We start from the raw sequence: 26,626 nt of genomic DNA, 5'->3' as shown, positions 1-26,626 counted from the left end.
ATCGTCAGTTGTAAGCAGTAGATATTTCATTTTATCCAGAATTTTTTAAATACGGTATATATTTGTTTTTTATACTGCAAAGGTTTTGAAAAATTGTCTGAAATTTATCCCTTCAAAAAGCAACAATTTAAGATTTAAATAATTGCTCGCCAGGCTGCAGCACTGTGCAGGCAAGTTTATTATGAGTTTTCATTTTTCACCGCAGGAGTTCTCTAGCTGTCAGGAACAAGTGTACGTGTCGTTTGAGTGATATATAACCTGGTAAGTATATAACCTTATAAAAAAAAAAACAAGATTGTTTTATTAAAACTGACTGTGTTTCGTGTTTGTGTGTTTCTTTGATGATTTTTTTTATTATTTAGCGTTTATTAATTGCGTTCTACGGTGTGTGATGATAGTCTATGCACTTATTATCAGATCCAAGGATGGCTTGCCATTATCTGCTAGAACAGATTTCAGCGATGAAGTAAATAGGAACATTAAAGAAAATAAGAAATATGTTAAATTAGTTGGAACTAAAGCAGCTCAAGTTCCTGAAAAATGTGTGTTACAGTTGAAGGATTACACAATTTAGTTAGTATGCTTGTTATTCATTTACAATACAGTTGAAATGCAAAGTGTTTTGTAGATTTTTTATTAACATTTGCAAAGCAATTATCTTTTTGCAGTATGATCACTTGCGTTGGAGTATCTTACTTAGTAATGACTGAATTCCATTATCCAGCGGCATTAGCGTTTAGTTTTTTAAATGAGTTAATGAGAGAATTTATTCAGTTATATGATTCGAATAAAGTTAACACTGCCAGAAGACCATATCAGTTCATTGAATTTGGTAATTTTCTCTTCTATTTGGTTATAAACATTGTATTCAAAATAAAGACTAATCATTTTTTTTTTTTCTTGCAATTTCAGATAGTTATATTCATAAAACAAGACAGGCGTACAATAAACCTCAAAATTTGGCAAGTAGAGTCAATTTAGCCGATTTGAATACAGAGCTTAAACTTAGACCTCCATATCAATTGTCGCTCACGGACGTAGAACCATACATTAATGGCAACAAGTTAATGACTAATCACTTACCACAACTTGGAGGTAAATATATCTTTTTTAAATGCTTTCAACTTTCAAAAAGGGTTTTTAACCAACACTGTTAATATATGTTGGGCACAAGCAGTAATGATTCCAATCATCAGTAATTTTGAAATGCGGTATGTTAACATAACATTTCCAGGAGCTCTGGATACATGAACAGATCGTGGCCGTTGCTACATATTTTTTAATTGACCTGCTATTGGTGGCAACCAATGAAGGTAACCTTTGTTTTTAAATCGCTAAAATTATGAATTCCACACTGTTTTACTGAACAAGTGAAAGTTAAAATAAGAGAGAACAACGAGAATTTGAATTATATATAAAGATGTTTTATTAAAGGTGAAAGACTTATGTGATTTGATTCGCAAGGTTTATTAGGTAAACTGTCCAGGAGGATAATAAAAACCGAAAAAATCACAATTCCTTTGACTTATTGATTTTTAATAGTAAGTAAAATAGTGGAGTGAGTTAAAAACCAAAATACAAAAATGGTTTTTAAGTTACTCTTATTGAATTACTCTGGATTGTGTTTGTTTCCAACAAAATATTTGATTTAAACGATATTGTCTTATCTGCCGGTAGAGATTTTTAATTTGAGGTACTAAAAAGAAACTTTTTTCTTCTTTTTCCTCTGATTCAAATTGATAACTCATGATTGCTGTCTCATGTTGCCAGGGACTGAGCTTTTGCAGATGTATATTTAAAAATTTCTTTTTTGGCGTGAGAAATAAAACTACCAATTTCTTGGCCATTTATTTGGGACGTACGCTAAAGAATCCTAGCCTGTACAAATTACTGATATTTTTAAACAACATCGGCATACAAGAAATATTGTAAAAGAGTACATCGATCAAGTAACCAACTTGCTAAGGAAGTATCTCAGGTTTCCAGGAGTCAGTACTTATAAAATAGATAACGAATTTAAGCATCTTAAATTATTTAGATTGTTCACGAATCTGGCATAACCGATTTGTCTAAATTAAGATGTTTAAATTCAGGGATTAGTTTAGTGGTTAGTGCACAGTATTCCTACGCGGTAACCCTTGGTTTGATTACCCTTAGATTTACCCTTCTCAGGTGACTTTACAGCTTCCTGGATGGTGATGGACAGGGTGCCTGTATCGCGAGAACACTGAAGGCCTGCAGTGTACTTGAAAAATCTTTGAGTGCCGATGACTTCAGTTGTTGAAGTACCTTAATTATATATTTATTAATTTCAGTTGGGCCGCCACCAAAACTAGAACCTATGACATCATATTCATGGGTTGCAGTTATGTTTTCATTTCTATTAATACTATTGGGCTTGTACAGAGGATTTATGGCATTGCACAAATCTAGTATAGAGGTAATTTCTATTATGATTTTATCAACTAATTGTTTAAAAAAGCAAAGATTACAATTTCCTGAAATAAATAAATTTCTTTTCATGGAATTCACATACTTATTAGCAGTAATGACGTAGAGCATTCTCATTAATGCATTTTTTTTTTCTTAGTAACAATATCTGAAAAGATTGACTAAAGATTTTTTTTTTCAGGAATACGACGGCCCCAGTCCTATTCATGGGTTTATTTACCTCCTAGAAAGCTTATTTAGGGCATTTCAGGTAAAAATACAAATCCTATTTTTCCAGTGTCAGAACCAACTGAATCTTCACAAAGATATCAAATGTATTCGTAACAAGATAGCAAAATTAAAATTCGGAAATTCCATTATAAGTTTCAGCTGAGCTTTGATCCTTTAATACAAAAAACCTCGCCTTCAAAACCATTCCAAAAATTCTCCTCGCCAGCTGAGTCGCTGCTTACCCCAAAACCGCTGAATTTAATAAATTAATTGTCCACACATGGTTCTTTTTCTCCTCAAGACAATCAGGCCTAATTATATTTTATTATAAAGTTTGAAAATATCAAATACATTAAAAAAGAAAAAGTTGGTGAACAATTATTTTTATTAAACAAACCACTGACATGTAAGATGCCGAAGCAATTGTGGCACTAATGCGCTAATCGGCCATAAGATCGTACTGACTTTATCGTGATTTCAGCTCCTAATCTTTAGTTGAATGATCTGGCTGTCTCATAGTAATATCTGAATATTTCTAAGGGTAGTACTGAAGGATACAAAATCTTGAAGATCCTTAGAAACCAATCCACATGGAATTTTTTTTTAAAAAAATATACAGATTTAAAATACCTATTTTGGTATTTTTCTGTTTCAGGTACATTTGCTGTTATATAATTCAAAATTCAGGATTTTGGAAAGTTGGTTGTGTACTCTTATTTTATTCCTTTGTATATTTTTCTTGTGGGAGCTCAGAGATCCATCTCAGCATGCAGTATTCGCTGTGTCTACTGTTGCAACTCACTTATGTACAATTACCAGAAAATTGCAACTTAAATTGCCAGATTATCATGTTTGACATGAATTACACTTGTATATTACAAATTTAAAATATCATTTTAATTGTTCATATGTATTTATTTGCGATCAGTTCAAAAGAAAAACAGTCTTTCCCCAATTTTCACTTGTGTAATTTTTTAATTAAAAAAAAATGTTACCTATTCGTATTTTATTAAATGTTTGTATAATGTCTATCGATTTAATTTTGTCACAAGCATCTATAATCCCGATTGTTGTTAACCATTTTTTCTTTGTTGGTTAGGACCGTTCAACGGTCTAAAAATACAATCGGCTTCTCAGTAAGATGAGAGTATAAAAATAAGCTTTTCATTTTGTACGCTCGAAATAAGCTTGAACTGAACACCGTTGCTTCTGAAAAAATCACTTATACATCTTTCTGTTACTACTATTCTTAAGGTACCAATTCACAAATTTTCTTCAAACACCTAATATTTGAGTCATATCTAATTCTTGCCAACTTTATAGTTTATATCCTTCATTACATTGAAATATAACTTTCTAGGGAAGCCTACCCCAATCTCTCTCAAAACAACGATTCGAAGATTCATCTTAATACAGAGAAAAACATTCTGATTAACTTTCGGAATCAAACTATTATAATATTAAATTTCTTTATTGGAATGCATTTATTAGAAATCACGTAGCATTGTTCAATCTGCACCATTAAGGTACTCATAGAATTCTACATCAGTGAGTTCTTTTAATTAAGATACTTCTGTCTGTACAGATACCAAATAGGAAGTAATGCAGTTGGTATTAATGGTATTTAATACACAGATACATACTCAATTTTATCGCAAGTTAACATTTCTAAAAGAAGTTGAAGCTGAAATATAATGTTATTGCTACAACAGAGTATGTATCGAGGGCCGGTTCCAGGTTTTTGTAGACCCTTAGGCTACAGATCATCAGCTTTTGCTTTAATCACTCCTTCTGGGTCTTCCATTTATGGGGGACGGCAAATAATGTGGGCCTCTAGAGGCGCTACGGGCTGGGCATTTCCCGAAGCCCGGTGTTGTCGCAGGCCCTATATGTATCTATGGTACACTTCTTATCTGGTCAGCAACTACATTATCGTTCATTCCTAAATTAAAGATTATTACATTCGTATTTGACTGTCAATGCTCAAATGACTCGGGATCGAAATCTAATAAAGGTACTGGAAACTATGTGCAAACTGCCATTCAATTAGCAAACCAATTAAATATAGACTAATTAAAAGGAGAAAGAAAAGAAAATATAAATACTTCCTTGTTAATTTATTTTTGTTTTTCAAAATAAAGTAAACAAAATAACTGTAAAAAATGTATAATGTCCCGAAGAAAGTAAATTAACAGTGAAATTTACTAAAAGAAAATAGTTACTTTAGATTACAGTACTAAATAATACCAAGAGCTATCTAGCGAATTAAGACTGAACTAAACAAACATTTAGTTTCTAATGTTGTCGCTAGATCGTGCAAGCATGTCAATTCCTAGGTTTTTTGTTCTGCATTGGAATTTTTAATTTTTGTGTTTTACCACAACCTATCTACTGAAGTAGTCGGCATTAAAGACAGTCTCTATTTAGCAAAACTTTATTAATAAAAAAGATCTGGCTACCCAGTGTGTACACTCCATCTCTTAGTTAATAATTCACTAAAGCAGAAATTTCTATCTTTCCAGTCAAACTAGTAAAGAATTTTTATTTTTCCTTTTTTTTTGCAACCGTAACTCAAAATTCAGGCTAAAATGTGTGTATAATTCACTTCTGGCTTATTTAATAATTCTCTGATAGAGAAAACTCTATCTTTTTTGCTAACAAAACGAGAATTCCTTATTTTCCCTTTTATTTTGCAATCGTAACTTCAAATACAATTGTACAATACAATTCACGCCTGAATTTCGAATACTTATACAAAATAATTTGAAAAATAAGGAATATTGCTTTAGTTGGCCTGTAAAGATTGCGATTTCTGTTTTATCCATTTAATTACTAAGCCAGAGGTGGAATGTACACACAGGGGAGCCTAGAATTTGAATCTACAGTTACAAAATTAACTGAAAAATAAGCAGTTCTCATCTTATTTGACTAGAAGGATTGAGATTTTAGCTTTATTGATGAATAAGAAAGCCAAACAAGAATTGTACATAAAAGGAAGCCGAAATTTAAAGTTTTGATTGCAAAATAAAAAGAAAAGAAAGGAATTCTCGTCTAGTTTGACAGGAGATTCTGATATTTCTGCTTCAATGTATTAGTTATTAGTCAAAAGAGGATTGCACTAACAGAGTAACCCGAATTTGTAACTACCATTGCAAAATTAATAGAAAAATAAGTCATTCTGGTCTAGTTTGACTGGAAAGATTAAGATTTCTGCTTATTCCTATTGATAACTAAGCCACAAGTGGATTGTGCAAACAGGTGCGCTGACTTTAAAGTTACGATTGCAGAATAATTGGGAAAATAAAGAATGCTCATTAAGTTTTACTGGAAAAATTGATTTTTTCTTCATTTTTTCGCAATCTATCTTCGCTATAGTTCAAAACTAGAACCGATTTTCTTATTTCTCCATTCATTTTTTAGACGTAATTTGAAATTCAGGTCCTTAACTTTCACATGAAAAATTGAAATTACATTCTACAATACATTCATTCACAATCTGTCTCCTTTTATCGTTGAAAACTAGAAGAAAATTTTCTTAATCATGTTTCAAAACTAATATAAAATTCTGGCTACCCAGTGTGTACATTCCACTCTAGGCTTATATATTGATACATGGAAACAGAAATACTAATATTTTCGGTTAAACTACATCAGAATTCCTTATTTTTCCATTAACTTGGCAATTATATCTCAATATTCGGGCAACCCGGTGTGTACATTCCACTATTGGCTTATTTATTGATACATGGAAACAGAAATACTAATAATTTCGGTCAAACTACATAAGAATTCCTTATTTTTCCATTAACTTGGCAATTCTTTCTCAATATTCAGGCAACCCTGTGTGTACATTCCACTGTTGGCTTATTTATTGATACATGGAAACAGAAATACTAATATTTTCGGTTAAACTACATCAGAATTCCTTATTTTTCCATTAACTTGGCAATTATATCTCAATATTCGGGCAACCCGGTGTGTACATTCCACTATTGGCTTATTTATTGATACATGGAAACAGAAATACTAATAATTTCGGTCAAACTACATAAGAATTCCTTATTTTTCCATTAACTTGGCAATTCTTTCTCAATATTCAGGCAACCCTGTGTATACATTCCAATCTTGGCTTATTTATTGATACATGGAAACAGAAATACTAATAATTTCGGTCAAACTACATAAGAATTCCTTATTTTTCCATTAACTTGGCAATTCTTTCTCAATATTCAGGCAACCCTGTGTGTACATTCCACTGTTGGCTTATTTATTGATACATGGAAACAGAAATGCTAATATTTTCGGTCAAACTATATGAGAATTCCTTATTTTTCCATTAACTTGGCAATTGTATCTCAATATACAGACAACCCTGTGTATACATTCCAATCTTGGCTTATTTATTGATACATGGAAAAAGAAATGCTAATATTTTCGGCCAAACTACATAAGAATTCCTTATTTTTCCATTAACTGGGCAATCGTACCTCAATATACAGGCAACCCTGTGTGTACATTCCACCCTTGGCTTGTTTATGAATACATGGAAACAGAAATGCTAATATTTTCTGCCTCATATTTTGAAAACTAGAAGAGAGTCTTATTTCTACTTCATATTAAAATTCGGTTGCTCTTTGATTAAATCTGCACTGTGTTTCCACCTCTGGCTTAGTTATTGATGCACTGAAGCAGAAATTCCAATATTTCCGATCATTCTAGACAAGATTTCCTTTTTTTCTTTTTGGAATGTTAACTCGAAATTCAGGCCACTCTGCGTATCATTCTCAACAACAATACAGTTTCTATTCATAATTACATTGAAATATAACTTAGGGGGGGTCTTTTAGGGAAGCCCACCCAATCGCTCTCAAAACAACGTTTAAATGGTTCTTATTAACATGAAAAAACTTTTTTGGTTAATTTTCGGAATCAAACTGTTATAATATTAAATTTCTTTATGGGAATGCATTTATTAGAAATCAAACATCATCACTCAATCTCCATCAATAAGGTACCGATAGAATTCTACATCAGTGAATTCTTTTTATTAAGATATCTCTGTATGTAGAGGTATCAAATAGGATCTAATGCAGTTTGTTGCACAGAGTGCCAGATACTCAATTTTATCGCATATTAACATTTCTAAAAAATGTTGAAGCTGAAATATAATGTTATTGCTACAACAGAGTATGTATCGAGGGCCGGTTCCAGGTTTTTGTGGACCCTTAGATCAGCTTTTGCTTTAATCACTCCTTCTTGGTCTTCCACTTAGGGGGGGGAAGGCAAATAATGTGGGTCTCTAGAGGCGCTACGGGCTCGGCATTTCCCGAAGATCAGTGTTGTCGCAGGCCCTATATGTATCTATGGTACACTTCTTATCTGGTCAGCAACTACATTATCGTTCATTCCTAAATTAAAGATTATTACATTCGTATTTGACTGTCAATGCTCAAATGACTCGGGATCGAAATCTAATAAAGATACTGGAAACTATGTGCAAATTGCCATTCAATTAGCAAACCAATATAGCTTATTAAATTTAGACTAATGAAAAGGAGAAAAAAAAAGAAAATATAAATACTTCCTTGTTATTTTATTTTTGTTTTCAAAATACAGTAAACAAAATAACTGTAAAAAATGTATAATGACCTGAAGAAAGTAAATTAACAGTGAAATTTACTAAAAGAAAATAGTTAGTTTAGATTACAGTACTAAATAATACCAAGAGCCATCTAGCCAATTAAGACTGAACTAAAGAAAATTTAGTTTCTAATGCTGTCGCTAGATCGTGTAGGCATGTCAATTCCTAGGTTTTTGGTTCTGCTTTGGATTCTTAATTTTTGTTTTCTACCTCACAACCTGTTACTGAAGTACTCTGCATCAAACACAGTCTCTATTTACCATAGCTTTATCAAAACTTTTATTTAAAAAATGTTATATATTTAATAGAGAGAAATGCTAGTGTAACCTAATGAAATTATTCTGTGCGGATTTTTAATATTAAAGAAATGAACAGTGCATGTTTAAACATGCTTACAAATGACTAAGGTTACTCATTATAAGTATTGTTTATACAATAATTCTTAACGTTATGATATGTTCACCATCTTGTTTGGAGCAAGATGACATAATTGATGGCAGTGAACTCACTCTTCTAGGTAAAGTTTTTCAGCACATACTAGATGACTAATTTTACTAAGTTCTAAAATAGCACATCTTGTTTGATTCCGAGTTCATCATATTTTTGTTTTAAATATAATTTTTCATCTTCCCAGAAGATCGTTAAATCGAGATGGTTATACAAAAGTAAGTATAAGTGAATGCAATGTTCAAAAGAAACTTTGGAAGGTGATTTGGTCTGTGGTGATTTTGTAAGTAAAATTTTGGATCAAGTTAGAACATTTTCTTTTCTTTTTAAGTAATCTTAAATGGTATTCAATTTTAGCTTTTCCAAGGTTAATTTTAAGATTCTTTGAAGTGATACTTGTGGAAGGATTCAATGAACCTAATATTTTGTGATAGCCTTTTAATAATTTATCTTTCAAATATCTACTTTGAATAAATTAAAGTAAGTTAATTAATATAAAAACACACTATTCAAAATCAAAGTTCATTTTAATTTCATCTGTACTTTCCTTGGAATGAGATGCACACCATGATTAACAGTGCTGTGATTCAAGCCATTGATATAAATGCCCGAAGTTCTTTTTTAAATATCTTTGAAAGATAAGAGTATGAAATTATAACGATTGCATTATTAAATTAGTAAATGCCTAAAGGTTAGAATTTACATTTCGTAGTTTGTTGATAACCTATTTATAAGTCACATACTTAGCTTTCATACTTCACATTTTACAGATATGACATTTGTAACAGTCATCTGTTATCAAAAAGGTCCATTCTTTCTCTGTTAAAAAAAAAAAACCTCACCGAAATAAACTGCCTCAGGATGGGATTTATGTTTAAAAAAATAAGCGTTTTAATTTTGAGCGACCTTTATTTCTTGATAAACAAAAAAGTAAGGTTGAAGTGTGTAAATTCTTCTTTTTAAGCTTTAGTTTTAATTAAATCACTAATATTATTACTGATGTCAAAATATTAACTGGAAATTTAAAAATATTAAGAGATATCTTTCTAGTATTTACGTTGTCGCAAAGTTGTAAAATAACTTTATCTATGGGACCCACAGTCTTAATCGTCACAGCTCCCATCCTTGCCAAGATTCTCCACCATCTCCTTTCAAAGGTGCCAAAATCAACTTTTGTCAAACATCTCATTCTCGTTGGCATGCCTCAGCTGTTTAACTTCAAGAGTATCCTAAATCAAATCCTCGTAACTCTACAGATAACTTTTTTGTAAATGATTTGTCTTTAAAATTTTATAAAGGGATAACACCAATCCACAAAAAGAAGTTTTTAAGTGAACTTCTTGAAGAGACAGTGTCGAAGTAGTATAGTATGAAACGTTTTTTAGATATGTTGAATTATACTTTTTTACATCATTTAATTAATTCATTAATAGTCGCTATAATTTGAAATGTTTATTTATTTGTTTGCATTTTTGTATGTTATATTTTTGAATGAACTTTAAATATTACTGGTATATTTCTAAAGAGATGCATCGATTTCTGGTTGTTTCTTCGTCTCCTGAAAAACTATAAGACCATAATATGAGTTAGCATTTATCATTTAAAGGCTTAGGCCTCTTTTCATTGTAAGACCATCTTAAGTATTACTAGAGTTCTAAGTAGATAGAACTACTTGCTTTTTGCAACGCCCATTGCAATTTTACATCTGACAGTTAGGTGTTTGGTCTTACTTACATTTATACTATTCAACTTTCACGGCTGCTAAACCAGCCTATCGAAACTTTCCTTAACCTCATTAGACCTTCTATCAATATTCATGTTTTCTCCTTATAAAATTCTGAGCAGACTTGTGAATATTATGCCACACATTGTAGAACAGGGTTGAAGAGTAGGTCCAACATCAGTCATTTCCTTGCTTCAGATCTTTAATAGATCTAAAGTTTCTCTGAAAATGTATCACGCTACTAGTATCCTGCAGAGAAGTTATTCAAGTGTATTGCTAGGGCGTCGTAGTTTATTGCACCGCTTTTTTGCAATTCCTCCTTTTGGACTCTGCCATACTCTGATTTGGGATCTTCGAAAAGTTGCTTGTTGGGAGGTAACATTGCCCTTGCAAAATATATTTTAATTTGTAGACAATTTTTTTTCTGAATCCTCAGTAGATGTTATATTCTTACTGATCCTTCGTAGAAAGTAAGAAATGTAAAATGTTTAATATGCTCATCAAAGAGACACTGTGACCGATAATTATCTCAACTCATTTGGTTATCAAGATAGGATACAGGATTACTTTTTGCCAAAGTTCGTGAATTAACTCCCAAGTCCATTTTTTTTTTGTAGATTAAAATATAAAGTGATTCGCTTATAAGTCCAAATTGGTACTTACAAATTTAGCTAACAGGTTAATGAAGGAGTATATTTGAAAAAAAAAAACTTGAAATAATACACGTAAGAGAGTATTAGGAATAAAGGTATTCGATCAAGTAATTTCAATTTCATGTTAAGTATATTTTTGTATGTTCTTTCTCACTTTGAATGTTTGTTTTCGTCAGGAGTAGTATAAAAATTAATAATTTTTATAGAAGTGTGTTATCTGTTACGAATTTCACTGTTCTTGCATCTCATTAATTTTGCTATAGTAGAGTTAAAAAAAAAACTATGTAATATGCAGAGAATTTCTGCCTAGCCAATAATGTGTTCTTGTTTTGTATGTTCCAAGATACTTCACTTATTGATTGGGCTATACTAGAATGTGGCGCTCCAAGTGGACACAACTGGCACTAATTGGAACAACATTGCACTTGATCGGTGATAAGGAGGTCTGTGATTCTGTTTTCAGTTATCTGCAACAACTCTTCCGAGAAGCACTGCCCAGAAGCTTCATTCTTCATTATGTGAAGAATTGGCGATACTTGCAACCATGTTTTTCTTTTAAAAGGTATGTTAAGATTATTGTTTTTTAAGTAATCAATATTCAACTACTTTATAATTACAAGTCTACTTGTATATGTTTGTGTAATTTTAATAAATTATTGATATTAAACATCATTAAAATGGGAAGTTTCTTCGCTAAGTATTATTCTTTAATTAACATTGAATTAATTGGTAATATATTTTTAAAGCTTTTGAGAAGATTTTAAGAAGTATTTTAATTTAAAAAATAATAGAATGATAAAAAGGTCTCCTAATTCTTCCTTGGCACATTACTATCTTACTTCTTCTGTAGGGTAGTAAGTGTTCCAATTGTTAGTATGCGGATTCTCATTGTTTTGAGGATCGTTGCCAATGAACGAACGATTTGCATTCCATAAATTACATTAGCTCAAATCTGAATTAATCCGATTAGCACCATGAAAGTATTGGTTATTATCTTAACATAAGCATCCTTTATCCCACATTTTCGTGAAAAATCTACACTTTTGGTCATGTAATTCTAACCATTTATAAGTTTACGAATTAAATATATTCCTTGGCAGCTAAAAATCTAGCGGTAATTCGTTTCTCTCATGATGGTAACGACTAATTTCTGTTAGAAGGGTGTAGGCGCTTCTATGATGGTAGATGGCTATTTAGGTACTTTGTGAGGAGGATGATGCCTGTTGGTTTAGGCATTTGAGATCAATCTCTAAGTGAGTCTTGGTCCAGGATTACGTCCTGCTGTGCATTTTTTAGTTCTATTATTTCTAGCGGATTTCCTGGTTGTTTATCTTAAACAAAATAGAATTACTACAAAAAGCTACTGCAGTGTACAGAATCACTTTTATCAAACTCTTCTCAGGTATTGATTTTGTGCGGTTCTAGAGGTAGTTCTACATTTAATATTCTGTTAATAAAATTTCTAAAATTTATAGTTTAAAAAAAATATTTAATTATAATTAACATATTTGTATATAACTTTAACAACAATATTCGGCCCAAACTAAAATATTTGATATGATATGAAATTCAAGGTTTTGAATTTGTGCATACGGCTGTTGGCAAATGAAATACATCCAACATTTTTTTAAAACGTGTTTTGATTTGTGAGCAATGAGTAGGAACAAAGAAAACTTTTGAAGGTTTTTGGAACTCTTCTCCGGTTAGGCTGAAAGAGCTTGTGATTTAATAAGCGAACGAGTTTTGTCCGATGCCTCTTAAGAAAAATCTTGTTTTCCTCGATGAACTATCAAATATCAAAGGCTTTCAAGTCTCTGGGAAGAAATGAAAATGTTAATTTCCTGTTTGTGACTTAATAAACGTATTGGAAAATGCGATGGAGAAAACTTAAAATGGACATTCATTCCTGCATTTTTAAATTTGAGATACTTTTTCCACGGATACAATAGTTAAAGCGAAATAGTGGAACCACGAATATGATGCACCCAGCAATTTTATCGATACATTATTATTATATCAGTATACGAGTATTACATTACATATAGTTGATCCTCAGTTAACTGCTTGAATTTACTGCAGTGCAATTTGAATAACGAACAATTGTATTTAACTGTACAATTTCTCAGAACATAATTTTCCTTATTTTAGGTCTTTTTTTTCTATCTTAATGTTCTTTAACTCACGTAATTCAAACGAAAATACATTTTCGAAAAGGCGATAAAGTCGCAGTGTTATTTAAATCTTAATAAGCAAAAAAGACAGGGAAATTTTTAAATAGAATATATATTTTTTAAATTATTAACGGAGAAATTATTAATTTTAATACTAAGTGAAACTGCAAGTATGTAATATTTACAATTAAAATGAGAAAAGTGAGATTTTTAGTATAAAGGAAAAGTAAATATTAATATAATTTGTTTAAAAGTTAAGTTGTTAATTATGTTTATTTATTATTAAACATATTTACATAAATTTTTCCTAAAATAGCTGTATGCGCACCAATAACTATGACGGACGGAAGTGTATTGGTCACGGTAGGCCCAGTATGCATCCTACAATCTGATTGAACCTCCAGGTCCGTATAATAATATGGCTTTCTCTTACTGCACTTGAGTGAAACAATGCGACCACATCTACATACATTGTTCATAAACATTTAAAAATCCATTACTGGAAACATTTTCCTACTTTTAGGAACAAAAACTATTGTCCTTAATAGTAAAACATGTGTGTCACATTCAAAAAAAAAAAAAGCTATTAATATTTACGATGAATTTTTATTTTTAAATTATGCCAGTCATTTGTGGAAGCTAGCTACTGAAACCTTACTGAAGCTAACTGCCTTACTGAAACCCAATATAATTCGGCCCTCTTCCTAGCTACCCCTAGCTTTGATGGGTTTGTGATGAGCTCAGTTACTTAGTACCAGGGCTAGTGAGATTCAATCTACCGGCCAATTGGAGGGATCCAACATCTGTAACCTGTCTGCTGGGGCTACAATAACACTGCTGAAGGTTATGTGTTGGTATTAAGCATGACAATGGTTTCAGTGATAATGCTTAGTATCGTAAATTAATGTATTGCATTTTGGGGTGTCTCTCTAAAGGTCCCAGCTTCTAATCTTTGTTAAATAATTGTCATATTTTGACATAGATTTATTCCAAGAGAACCAATACATTTAAGAGATCTCCTTAACAGAAACTTACAAAAACATTTTTTAAGAAGATAATAACAAAAAATTAATAATTATGACGTTAATTATTAAAATAAAATAAAAAATGATACATAACATGACACTTCTGGGAGAGAGAACGTTAAAGGTAGAGCTGAGAAAATACTTTTCCTTTTAGGTTACACCTTTTAATAGAATTATTTTCCGAGTCACAACTTTTCATTTTAGGTTTTTATTTATTTATTTACTTTTCTTTTTTTGTAGAATGAGTGGTAATAAAAAACTTCTTAATGCACCTTGGCAATGAGATTCTGTAATAATTATCGATTATAGTTGTTGCAGTGTTAGTAAATTTAATACTGTTCTATCAGAACGTAATAACAAAAAGAGAAGCAAATTACTTATTGGAGATTAACACGTTATCTTCATTATTATAGTTTTTCGAAGGCCTTATACTGTTTACGACTGACCTCACATTGAGAACACTCTCTATTATGTCTCTCTTTCTAACATATTAGATGACGGACCTTTTATAGGCTATTAATTTATTTGATTAAACCATTTCCTTGGGATTATTTTCTTGCTCTATTTTGAGGAGAAAACAAAAAATTCTCAAAAGGGAATGCACTTTTTGAGTATCTCTGAGTTATTTGAGTTGGCAAAAAAATATTAGAAACACTAAAAATAGCCATGACAGTTTAATTTATTAACAGGATGAGATTTAAAGTTTCAATAAAGTAAAGAACGGAATTATTAAATGAAAATTACATAATTCGAACCCAACAAAAGGCTTATCGGGACAACCACTTGTGTGTCGTAAATATCTGACTCATCTTTTTGCACAATCATGTCCTCAGTCTTATAGTGTTTGGTCTCACTTGGCAAACTTAGGATGGCAAAGTGATGATACAGATTTCCTGCATCTGCACAAGATCACTGAGAAATTAGTCCCACTAATTAAAAATTGTTTTCTGTCTTTTACAAGGCATATAGTACTGCATCATTACAAACCCAGTGTAGAGTACATGGGCTCCATGCCCAGGCTATCAGTTCCAGCGACACCAACTGTGTAGGTGTACTGCTTATCAGCAGAGAGTTTAAATATTGCACACTATTCTTAAATAACTAACCACTCCAGCCCATATGTATCATGGCACAAAGGGGATTTCTTCTAGAATAACCGTCTAGTCTGGATCTGCCAGTTAGTACTCAACGACCGCTCAGGTTTGCGCTTTTCTTCAAATATCGGCCCAAATTTAGGTGCTTTTTTATTCCAAACAACCAACTCGGTACAAAAACTTGTCCCTGCTCATCCCTTAAGGATAAAATGATTGTTAAGGATAAAAAACGTTCATCAATATTGATTGGAAGAGAGTCAAAATTATAAATTTATTAATTGAAGTGATTGTGGAAGTGATTGAATATTCCGATTACTTCGTTCGCTGGCATTCATTCCAATTTCTAAGCTGATTTACCAAGTATTTGCAAAATTGAATTATCTATGCAACATAAAGAAGAACTGTATTGAAGAAAGAAAGGCAGTAAAATACTAAATGATCTCCAAATGAATTGAAATAGGGGTATTGCTATAGAAGGGAAGCTCCCTTTGGACACCAGAGCAATATTAAATTTCTAGAGGCCTTGCATAATAACATTGGTTTGGTTAGTTTGGCGCCAGTAGTACTAAAACTGACGACAGCTGTCTCTACTCTGCGTTTATTGTGGCATCGATTATGAACATTTGGACCCTCTGGAGGAAGAGCTTTTCCACTTTCATCAGCTTCAGCAGGCTTCAGATGTATTGGTGTCTGGAGTTTCTTTATCCACTGTTTCTTCACTTCGATATTGAACCTTCCAGTTGTTCCAGGAAAATGTCTTACTTCTAACTATGATAATTGTATATTAACGGACAAATTCTCCCCTAAATTGGATTTTTTTTTCTCACTAGACTTTTAATCTAGGTAGAATAAACCATACTCTCTAAGAAATAAGAACAATGACGCCAAAGAAATAAGAATTTATTTGTGGCAATGCTTCCTCAAAGCATTCACAAAGGGTTGGTAATTTTACACATGTAAATCTCACAAAAATTCCCAAAATATAAATTATTCTGGGGGGGAAAAAAATAAATGGCACATTTGCTGCAAAATTTTAAATGATTTTCAATTAAATTTAAAAAAATATATATTCTTAATTTTTTCGTTATAGGGTTTTTATTTTAAAATAAATAATGAACAGATACAATTAATTACTGCAAAACCTTATAAGTTAAATTCTTCTCAAGGGCAAAAACCGTATGAGGAGTTGTGTATTTTGTATCTAAACTATTATTTTTTAGAGTATCGTTCATCTTTGTTTGGTTATTGATTCATTAATCCAAGGGGAAGATAGATATTGCAAGCTTTAATCATAATTTTTGGTTTAGTTTTAATTTTCTTAAATTTTTCAAATTTGTAATTAATTTTATTTAAAAATATTAGCTAAATTTCATGTGTGTGTAAGGGAGCTTTGTCTGATTAGTGATTGAGAACCATAAACTCTCCTCACTTTGTTATTAATTATTTATTAATCTCTGTGACTAGAATAATAAAAACTAATTCTTAAATTTATTTTATTGTCATGTGGCATTTTAGGAAAGGCTCGAGGTCGTTCTTGTAATCATGTACTGGTCCCAATAAAATCAAGAAATTGTCAAGTTTGATTTTTGTAGGTAGCCAGGGGCTCTTCTGTCTGATTAATTATGTCAGTCATTTAATTAGGTTTGAATAGGAACAATTTAGTAAAAGATTAAATTTTTTTAAAAAATGCGATGATAGTGCTCTATAAATTGATCATTTTACCATCCATAACATGTTCCTCTTACTTGGATTGTCTTCGAAATGGACAATATATGCATAAAAACAGCGTGAAGAATTGGAAATATAATAGAATAAAGAACCAGAGAGATGAGCGAAATGTATAAATAAAACTGATGTAGTAATGAAGATTAAACTAAGCGATTTAGGCGAAGGTCCTCTGATAATAGTGTTGAGAAGATGCTAGCGGTACAATAAACCCCCATGGATTTCCGTGATTTGAGTTGAGAGCAACTGCAACATCTAGAGACAGCTGGATGAACATCGCAACTGCTTCTTCCTTCGTACATAGTAACTAGATTTATTTAGACAGTTTGTTTAAGTATTTTAAATAACGCCTTTAGTTAAAAATCCTAAACTTGTATATTTTACCAGTAACATATTTACAACTAGAAAGAAAATCATTGCAATCTTTTTACAGAAATCGCAAAACATCTGAAAACTTAATTCAGCAGATTGGCGGCACGTCCGATCTACCTGTTATCTTCATATTTGGGATTGGTGTGTGTAATTTCCATTAAGGTAATGAGCATGTTCGTTATAATTAAGTAAAGCCTGCTTCCAGCTCTCTTATTACATTAGGTTTAAAGAAAAAAAAAAAAAGAAGTTGATTGTCGGTTCCAAAAGTATTGACTCGCTTCTCCGTGCATAGAAATATACCCAAAAACACGTACGAGGGTAAGAAGGACAAAAAATAAAATAAAAAAACAAATAAAATAAAAAATGGTATCTCAAAACAAGCATTACACCAATACTCTATTTCGAAGAATCTAATTAGTTCGCAGGCCATCAGCTAAAGCAACAAGAGGAAATAATACAAGTAAAGAAAAGATGTAAATGGTTTTTATGAAATGATGATGTCATATTAATGAAATCTGACAATACAATACAGTCAGGTTATAATTTCCGAACTTGTCAATAAATTGAGGACGACATCTGTCAAAACAAATCGAGAATGAGAAGATAACACTTGATAGAGCTGTCGTTCCAGAAGGTTACAACTATATCAGCTTGGTTCCAATAAAAGGAGGCCCTAAATATTTAGGAGTTTGAATTGGAATATAACCAGAATTCAATGTACTATTTTTTTTCTAAAAGAGCAAACCAAAATTCTTTTTATCTTCTTCCTGGATGATGGAAACAATAAATTAATTAGGCTTTATAAAGCCTCAGTTTCTTAGAAAATGCGAGAAAGAAAATAAGTTATTTTGTGAAACATTTGGGAATGTAGTGTTTGAATTTTCTGCACCTTTATTTGTTAGATGTAAAATATAAAATAACTGACATTCAGTTATGTAGTTTAATTTTCGGACCGTCAAACTGTACTGAAGGCCCTTACTTCCTTCAGAACTACATCTTCCCTGATTTGGGAATGCAAAAAGTCCCTGGAAGAACTATTCAGGAGCGGAGCTAACATATATTGGCCCGAAACCTGTCTTGGGAATCACCAAGGATGCAGTTCGTGAGGCTCTCAGAGACTGGATATGTACAGAGCATGAAAAGAACTTGGTGATGTGTCCTGGGGTCAAACACGTATATAACGCCCTTGGCTGTGTAAACAAAGAGCCAAAGAGACCCTGTGCTTGGGTAGAAATTTAGATTACGCTGATCCAGGCCTATTCACGGGGCATGGTAGGTTCAGGAAGCATCTGTTCAAGGTGGGGCTCGGAACCGTTGTGCAGACTGAGTCAGGAAGTGGAGGAAACGCCTCTCACTTGTTGTTCGATTGCGTTACAATCGAATGGTTGCGCTATGAAATTTTTGGAACTTAAGGGGAGGTTTCGTGTACTAGATCCAAAGGGAGAAGGTACCATAAGCTTCTTTTGGCTGCGGCACATTGGGGCATTGGTCCCGTCCCGCTATCTTTAATCTTAATATTATGAAGTTTAGTGTAATTAATTTAATATTTAAAATTTAATTCAATTGATTTTAGTTTATCTACAAAAAAAAATACAATAAACAAATATAATTTGCAATACAATTTCGAAATTTATGCAATAAAACAAATAAATTTAATCTTTTTCTTATAAACTTAATTTTTCGCATTAGACATTTTATAAAATAATCATAGTCATTTTTACAATATACCTTGCATGAACAGTATGAATTGGTGAAACATTTTATAAAGTTACTAGGTTAAAGAAAATGTCAGGATTTTATTGTCTCTTGTGTAACATACAATCTACACACATGCAATTCTATTACTTTCATTTAAAACACTGTTTCAAGGAACTTCATTTATAAACAGCGTTCTATAGGAGAGATTACTGTTTTGTTCTAAATCCTGTTTGAAGTATTTTGTCTGGTTAAACATCTTTTTCAAATATGTTGCAGAAATTTCAATTTGGAAGATGGTTCATACCACTTTGGCAAATGTGGAGTTTAAGGTTTTCAATTTTGTGAACTTGGACATAACGTATGTTTGGCCTTATCAATTTGGTTTGAAACATTTCTTCTGTTTTTCTTTTTGAGATCAGTGATTTTAGAAGGCTTTTGGAGGAGCTGTGTTGTCACGCTTCCTTCAATGGTATCATTTTACTGTAGTGAAATATATAGTATTAAAAACAACTATCTTTTTAGTACTTATCTTTGTTTAAAGAAATTAAAAAATAAATACTGTAAGAGAAAGTCTAATGGGTGTATGGTTCAGGTTTTGTTTTCATTTACCTTTTACGAGGTATTTAAATACTTTTGCCATTTTCTTTCTAATTTGCAAAGAGAGACATAGGTGGAATCACAGGGTTTTTTTATAATTTATTCTGTATTTTAAATATTTTGAATATTTTCATCAAATTTTGCCATATATTTGTTTTGTACAATATTAATGACTGTTGAAACTATCTCATAAATTTAATTATTCCGCTTGAAAACAATTTTTCTTTATAAATCATCACACTTCAATAAGAACATGAACTTAATATTGAAAAATATGAAATAACCTTCTTTATCTGAGATAAAAAAGGGACGAAAACCAACATAAGTGTGTATATTAAAAATTGATTTATCTGTTTATTTTTAAACTTGACCTTCATCTGTTGTAGGTGAAAGACCTTTCTTTTTTACAAAAAAAAGTTGAAAGTCAGCTGTGAAATGGTTTTGTATTCTCACGTCTTTCACTTATGTGCCTAATGAAGATATTTTTTTCAAGCTGATAATTAAACAAATTCCCATTGTCTTTCATTTGAACTGATGATAGAAGTAATACAGACAGTTTGGTTACAGTTTAATTCCTCTTGAACTTCATTCTCAGTTTCTTTTAAAATAAGTTTTCTATAAGGTAACATTTCTCTCTGTTTTAGGCAATACGAAGGCAAATATAAAAAATGCTTTCTTATCCTAAACATCTGTTATTAAGGCTTTCTCTTATCGCTGCCCATGAAATAAATTATCTTGAAATTTATAATTTGTACGCAAGATAGTTGACATCAATATTATACGTGTTATCTATAAGAAAGGTTTACTGTTGAAGGAAGATTAAAGATTAAAGCTCTCCAAAAAACTTAACTAAAAGAGAGTCAGAGTCAAAAAGAGAGAAATTCAGAGTCAATCCAAAGTATTCAAATTAAACCTTTTGGCGACAGTCCAAAGAAAATTTCAGAAAATTCTTCTGTTCTTTTGGAATATCTACCGCTGCACTATTTTCTCCCGTTTAATTTTAGTTAGGCATTCCATATTTATAAATTATGAACTTAGAACAGTAATTATCTTCTTCATCCAATCTCATAAGAACTTCATTTGAATAATGTTTCCAGGAGAAATATTTCTTATAAAAGTTACATATCTGTATATATAAAATGAAGATACAAAGTTTTCAAAGGATTATTACTTTGCACAACTCCTTTTGTGAATTATGCTGACCTTACACACACACCACTGACAAGCATACTTACTGATCAAAATACTAAAATGACTTTTTATACGCAGGGGCCTTCAAAACCTGTATTTCTGGTAAAATCTCAAAATAAATGCCTGCAGTTTTAAAGGTGTAGTGACAATAATTAAGGCCCAGCTCAGCTATGTGGAGAAGCAAGTGGGTTGCTTGAGGATTGACATTTATAAGCAAAATAATTAAAGAAGAAAGAATTTAAAACATCACAAAGGAAAAGAAAAATAAATGAAATAATTCGTTGAGCCAGGGTGAGATACATTGACGTTAATAGCAAACTACCAAATAAATAAGGAGAGAAAATGAGAAATAAAATAAGATTAGAATACTAGGATTAAAATCAGAATAAAACTAAAAAGAAAAAAAAAGAAATCGTATGGAAGCAGGCAATCCAATATTATATAAAAAAATTTGGTTTACCAGCGTATTATTTTTGTAATCGATACTGAGATTTAAAAAACACCAACTTTATTGGCTTTACATTTAGACAATTTATTAATACATTTTCAGTTTCCCTTAATGCACATACGTATACCAATATATATGTACATGTCAAGCCCAGGGATAAATAAAATAATGTTTTATAGTAATAAAACAAAAAAAAAGATTCACAAATTTTAAAACCTTAAACAAAATTGTTTGTAAAAGTATAGATACTGCTGCCTAATGAGTCTAGATTAACCCAATTTTATTTCTATTTCCCGAACCATATCCAGGTGGTAGCACAGTAATAAGAGAAAGTATAAAATGAAACTTAAGGAAACCTTTAAATAAACTATCCACTTTATGTAATCGTTTAACTTTGTGTACAACTTGTTGATTGAATATTTCACGTGTACTAAGTGCATCACGCGATCTACATTGTTTTTTTTAGCACATACTCATCTAAGGTTCCAATATTTATTTGTTCGTGAGCTTTGAATTTATTTGCAGAATAAATAGTTGTTAATTTTTTGTATTTTATTGGATGGATGTTTATTAAATTTCGTGGGAGTTATATTTTAAATTATTTTTTACTTTTTTGTTTTTAGGAAGTATTGTGAGCGGTCAAATTTTAAAATTCTCAGGAAATTAAGGGAAAAAAAAGTCTGCGCACGGTCTATCTGCGTTACCATATTCGAAAATTGTATAAGGATAAAAATTTGAATTTTATTTATCAGAGAGCTCGAACTTTACATCTCTTAAAGGCCATTTCAGTATAATACACGCATTACATTAAGGTGCGTATTAAAATCATTGCTAGTATTTCCAGTATAAATGAAATGTATAGTTAACTGAAAGAGCGACTTTACGGTTTAGGTTTCTGAATTGTTTTTAAAGAAGTTAAACAGCTCCAACAATTTTGCAATAAACTTGGCCACATTAATTGCAAGCTTAATAACCATTAATTTTATTTGAAACATTTACCAGAAAGAAAGAGTAATTTAGTGGGGATAGGAAGAGCGATAGGTACAACTATAAAACATATTTTTCCACTTTTTTTCCAACTCTTTTTCGAAACAAAGAACTCTTAAAGTCTTGGAATTCCCCAAGCAATTGTTGAATGATCCGTCTTCTCCCCGAGGTCATGACGACAGGTGTTGTACAGCTGGCCCATTTATAAACTCTACACATACCTTCAAAGCAATAAACGATTTTAGGAATCAATATTTACATTTATTTTTTTAATTTTGCAGGCAGACTTCTTTTAATTGTAACCCAATATGTTGTAGACCAGTGGTTCTCAAACTTATTTCGTCTACCGCCCACTTTGAAAATCAATTATTTTCTAGCGCCCCCTAAACTTTTTAACTTTACCGCATCTTAAAAATCACAATCACAATCATTACTTTGGTTTAATTATAGCGTGCCATATGAGTCTTATTCTGTTTCTGAGTTCAAACTTATATATTTAAGAGAGCAATAAAACGAAACTTTATTAATTAATACGAGTATTTAGAAAAACTTCTATTCAAATTAAAACAAACATTTCAATTTAAATTTGAAAACTAATCAAAGTTAATTAAAAACTAATTAAAGTGATTGTGAAGAGTGAATTTTTAACAGGTTTGTTTATATCGGGCTCGAATTTACTCAAAAACAGGCGTAAGTTACAGCGTTTGGTAACATGCAAAGAAAGAGAAAGATTTCTCTTTCTAGTTAGCAGCGTTACCACAGCACTAAATCCACTTTCGCACCAAATACCATCGATGGGAATGCTATCAAAAATAGTTGAACTATCGATCACAATCCTGGGTATAATTGCAGGATTGGCTTTTGTAGTCAAAATTAACGAAAAAATAAAATAAAAAAACGAAGAAATAATCGATGTAGTGTAGTTGGCAGTTTTTGATTTTGCTTTAAAATATTAAACCGCTTCAACATCCCCCAATTTTCTCTGGGCCCTTTACCCCCCCCCCCTATAGGCCTCCAGCATTGCCCCCCTATAGGACCTTATGTACGGTTACCATAAAAATGTTCAAAGTCTTCGAAAGAAAAATGCTGAGGAAGATGGACCCGTATATGAGGGAGGTGAATGGAGGATAAGAAAAAATATTGAGCTATATGAGCTGTATGGAGAGTGTGATATTGTGAAGTTTATTCAAGCTAGAATAGAATGGTTAGGCCATATAGTAAGAGTGCCGGACTATAGAATGCCGAAGAAAATCTTTTTATCTGCCATGCAAGGCAAAAGAGGAAGAGGACGTCCAAGAAGACGTTGGGCTCAGTATGTAAAAAACGACCTGAATATATTGGGCGTCACAAATTGGAAAAAGAAAGCCGAGTGCAGGGAGCAATGACTTAATGTTTTTAAGGAAGCCAAGGCCCACCCCGGGCTGTAGTGCTGTGTAGTAAGTACGAGGGTCGTTTGAAAAGTCCGTGCAAAAATAAAAACTACTTAATTTTTTGGGGTAAACCTTTTTTATTTTTCAACATAGTCTCCTTTTAGGCTTATACACTTTGTCCAACGCTGCTCTAGTTTGTTGATCCCTTCCGAATAATAGGATTTGTCCAAGTCTGAAAAATAGCCATTCGTTTCTGCAATCACCTCCTCGTTTGAATAAAATCTTTTTCCCGCCAGCCATTTCTTCATATTGGGGAACAAATAGAAGTCCGAGGGAGCCAAGTCTGGAGAATAGGGGGGATGTGAAACGAGTTGGAACCCTATTTTCATTAATTTTGCGACCACAACTGCTGAGGTGAGAGCTGGTGCGTTGTCGTGATGGAAAAGGACTTTTTTGTGGGCCAATCGTGGGCGTTTTTCTTGCAGCTCGGTTTTCAAACGGTCCAATAACGATGAATAATATGCACCTGTAATAGTTTTACCCTTTTCCAGATAGTCGATGAGGATTATTCCTTGCGAATCCCAAAAGACAGTCGCCATAATCTTTCCGGCCGAAAGAACGGTCTTCGCCTTTTTTGGCGCAGATTACCCCTTGGTAACCCATTGTTTAGATTGTTCTTTGGTCTCAGGAGTGTAGTGATGTATCCATGTTTCATCCACAGTGACGAAACGACGCTTAAAGTCCTGCGGATTTTTTTGGAACAGCTGCAAACCGTCCTTGCAACAATTCACACGATTTCGTTTTTGGTCAAGCGTGAGCAATCGCGGCACCCATCTTGCGGATAGCTTTGTCATGTCCAAATGTTGATGCAAAATATTATGTACCCGTTCATTCGAGATGCCCACAGCACTAGCAATCTCACGCACCTTCACTCTTCTGTCATCCATCACCATATCATGGATTTTATCAATGATTTCTGGAGTAGTAACCTCAACAGGGCGTCCAGAACGTTCAGCGTCACTTGTGCCCATATGGCCACTCCGAAAATTTTGAAACCACTTATAAACTGTTCTAATCGAAGGTGCAGAGTCACCATAATGTTTATCAAGCTTCTCTTTAGTCTCCTGAGGCGTTTTGCCTTTCATAAATTAGTGTTTAATCAACGCACGAAATTCTTTTTCGTCCATTTTTTGAAAATCACTCGACTTCCTCGATTCAAACGAATGCCAAACACAAAGAAATAGACCGATCTGGCTGAAACTTGGTGTGTGTTCTTCCAAGAGATGCTACTAACTAAACATAACCTCGATACGCGCCAGTAGTGCTATCTCTCTGACTTTGCACGGACTTTTCAAACGACCCTCGTAAGTAAGTACAGGCCTCCAGCACCCATAATGAGGCGTTAACGCCCTCTTTCTCAAAGTGGTATCTTCAAACCCCATAGCTGTATTGGTGCCTAAAATCACTTTATAAATAAACTCCTAATAATTTTTTAAATTAACAAAAAATTTATATATTTAAATGAAAATGAAAGATATTTGTGTACTACTTTGTAATCTGTTCGTATTGACGTAGTGTTCCGGATATCTTTGAATGATGTGATGCAAATGAAGTAAGCTGTCCTCATTCTCTACCTTCTTAGCTGGCACAGGTTCCCATTGTTCACAGCAATCCAAATCATCTACAGATGGAGTAGATCTAAACAATCAATACTACTTGACATTCTTAACTACTGTTCTTTATTTATTAATACGTTTTTTTGTAAACACGATTTTTTAAAATTAATGTTAAAACTATTATTAAAATTTAGGGAGGGATATGGCCGTTATTTTAATCTCTAATCAATTAAAGAAGTAACCGTTTTCCAATCGATTGATCCTGCCCGATTATCGAAACTTTATACAAAAATTGTAGTGGAATGATTAGGCGAGAAATTATAAGGATTGAGTAAGATAAGTGTATGTGATGAGAAAATCATTAAGAAGGTAAATTCTGATTTGCCAGAAATAATGAATTCTTAGAATTATATGAACCTCGGTGAATTAATGAATATAATTGGACGAATCATGTTGGAATGGGAAATGGTTGCATAAAGCAAGAAATTTGTTGTCCGCTTGATGTGGTAAAAAAGCTGGACTTGATAATGTGACAACCGATTCGAGAGCCGATGTAGTGTTTAAGATGCTTTCTGAACATAACTACACCTTTTTAGACGCGACTGTTGACAGAGGTGGAACTCATGCGGTACAAGTGTAGACTAGAATGTAAAATTAAAAAGTATTCTCTATCCATCAGTAGGTGTTCTTAAGACTTATTTTTTTTCTTGAAATTGATTTGCTACGACTCCTCAATAAATAAAAAATCTAAAAAGATTGATAATCAAAAACAAAGGAACATGGGTGGAATTAGAATCTTAAATGTAAAAATAAGAAAAGAGATTGTTCTGTCTTCTACAAAAAATCTAAAACACTTAGAAAAGTTTGTAATAACATTGTCATTTCCTATAAACGTTTCTTTTGATTAGCATACAACACGAACTGAAAGAAAATCGTTTTTTCGGAACGGATTTTTGTCAAAGCCATAGTAACTGTAGTGGAATTCCACTTTTGTTTTCTGCTATTTATAGTTTGTTTTTTTTTAAACACAATTGCGTCGAAATTTATTTTTTTTTTGTTTCGTGTTTAGACGACTTCAAATAATTTATATCAAGTGGAAACCCGAATTTCAAAAAAAAAATTGACACTATTGCAATAGACTTCCTTTGAGCCTGGACTAAGAGAAAGTGGAAAACCCGTTAGAGATGCCATTGTACAGAGTGAGTTC

The 26,626-nt window shown here is 32.1% G+C and overlaps 2 protein-coding genes across 9 annotated transcripts in view; both read left to right on the top strand.

The window, feature by feature from the left end:
• The first annotated feature begins 187 nt into the window (after positions 1 to 187).
• LOC141456791 (vesicle-trafficking protein SEC22a-like) lies at positions 188 to 3,690 on the top strand. Of its 2 annotated transcripts, XM_074133066.1 has the most exons (7): positions 188 to 261; positions 363 to 573; positions 669 to 832; positions 913 to 1,095; positions 2,316 to 2,440; positions 2,633 to 2,701; positions 3,317 to 3,690. In XM_074133066.1, the coding sequence occupies exons 2-7, from the start codon at positions 392 to 394 to the stop codon at positions 3,515 to 3,517; spliced, it is 924 nt and encodes a 307-aa protein (XP_073989167.1). In that variant the 5' UTR covers positions 188 to 261; positions 363 to 391; the 3' UTR covers positions 3,518 to 3,690. The 2 variants fall into 2 exon arrangements, with proteins under 2 accessions (XP_073989167.1, XP_073989166.1); XM_074133065.1 differs by lacking the exon at positions 188 to 261 and having other exon boundaries at positions 269 to 573.
• A 5,160-nt stretch (positions 3,691 to 8,850) lies between these two features.
• LOC141457319 (kelch-like protein 17) overlaps positions 8,851 to 26,626 on the top strand; it is a 35,055-nt gene continuing 17,279 nt past the window's right edge. The window contains exons 1-4 of one of the 7 annotated variants that reach the window (XM_074134093.1): positions 8,922 to 9,032; positions 11,469 to 11,687; positions 17,574 to 17,674; positions 22,070 to 22,258. Coding sequence is in view for 1 of the 7 variants with exons in the window: in XM_074134090.1 (XP_073990191.1) it covers positions 26,604 to 26,618 (15 nt within the window). In the remaining 6 variants the exon portion in view is untranslated. Of the gene's footprint in view, positions 9,033 to 11,468; positions 11,688 to 17,573; positions 17,675 to 22,069; positions 22,259 to 26,444; positions 26,619 to 26,626 lie in introns of those variants that run through there. The other 6 variants (XM_074134094.1, XM_074134095.1, XM_074134092.1 and 3 more) reach the window with 6 other exon arrangements.

Source organism: Rhodnius prolixus, unplaced genomic scaffold (assembly GCF_049639745.1).
Source record: "Rhodnius prolixus isolate KJV_2025 unplaced genomic scaffold, Rpr scaffold_10, whole genome shotgun sequence".
NCBI lineage: Eukaryota > Metazoa > Arthropoda > Insecta > Hemiptera > Reduviidae > Rhodnius > Rhodnius prolixus.
The sequence above is the reverse complement of the archived record's forward strand: the minus strand, read 5'-3'. Positions and strand labels throughout refer to the sequence as shown.

Bases quoted from the DNA above. Each gene is read 5' to 3' on its own strand.
- LOC141456791 (XM_074133066.1), top strand. From the start codon at position 392: ATGATAGTCTATGCACTTATTATCAGATCCAAGGATGGCTTGCCATTA. The intron at 574-668 runs GTTAGTATGCTT...ATCTTTTTGCAG, and splicing joins TTGAAGGATTACACAATTTA to TATGATCACTTGCGTTGGAG. The intron at 1,096-2,315 runs GTAAATATATCT...TATTAATTTCAG, and splicing joins TCACTTACCACAACTTGGAG to TTGGGCCGCCACCAAAACTA.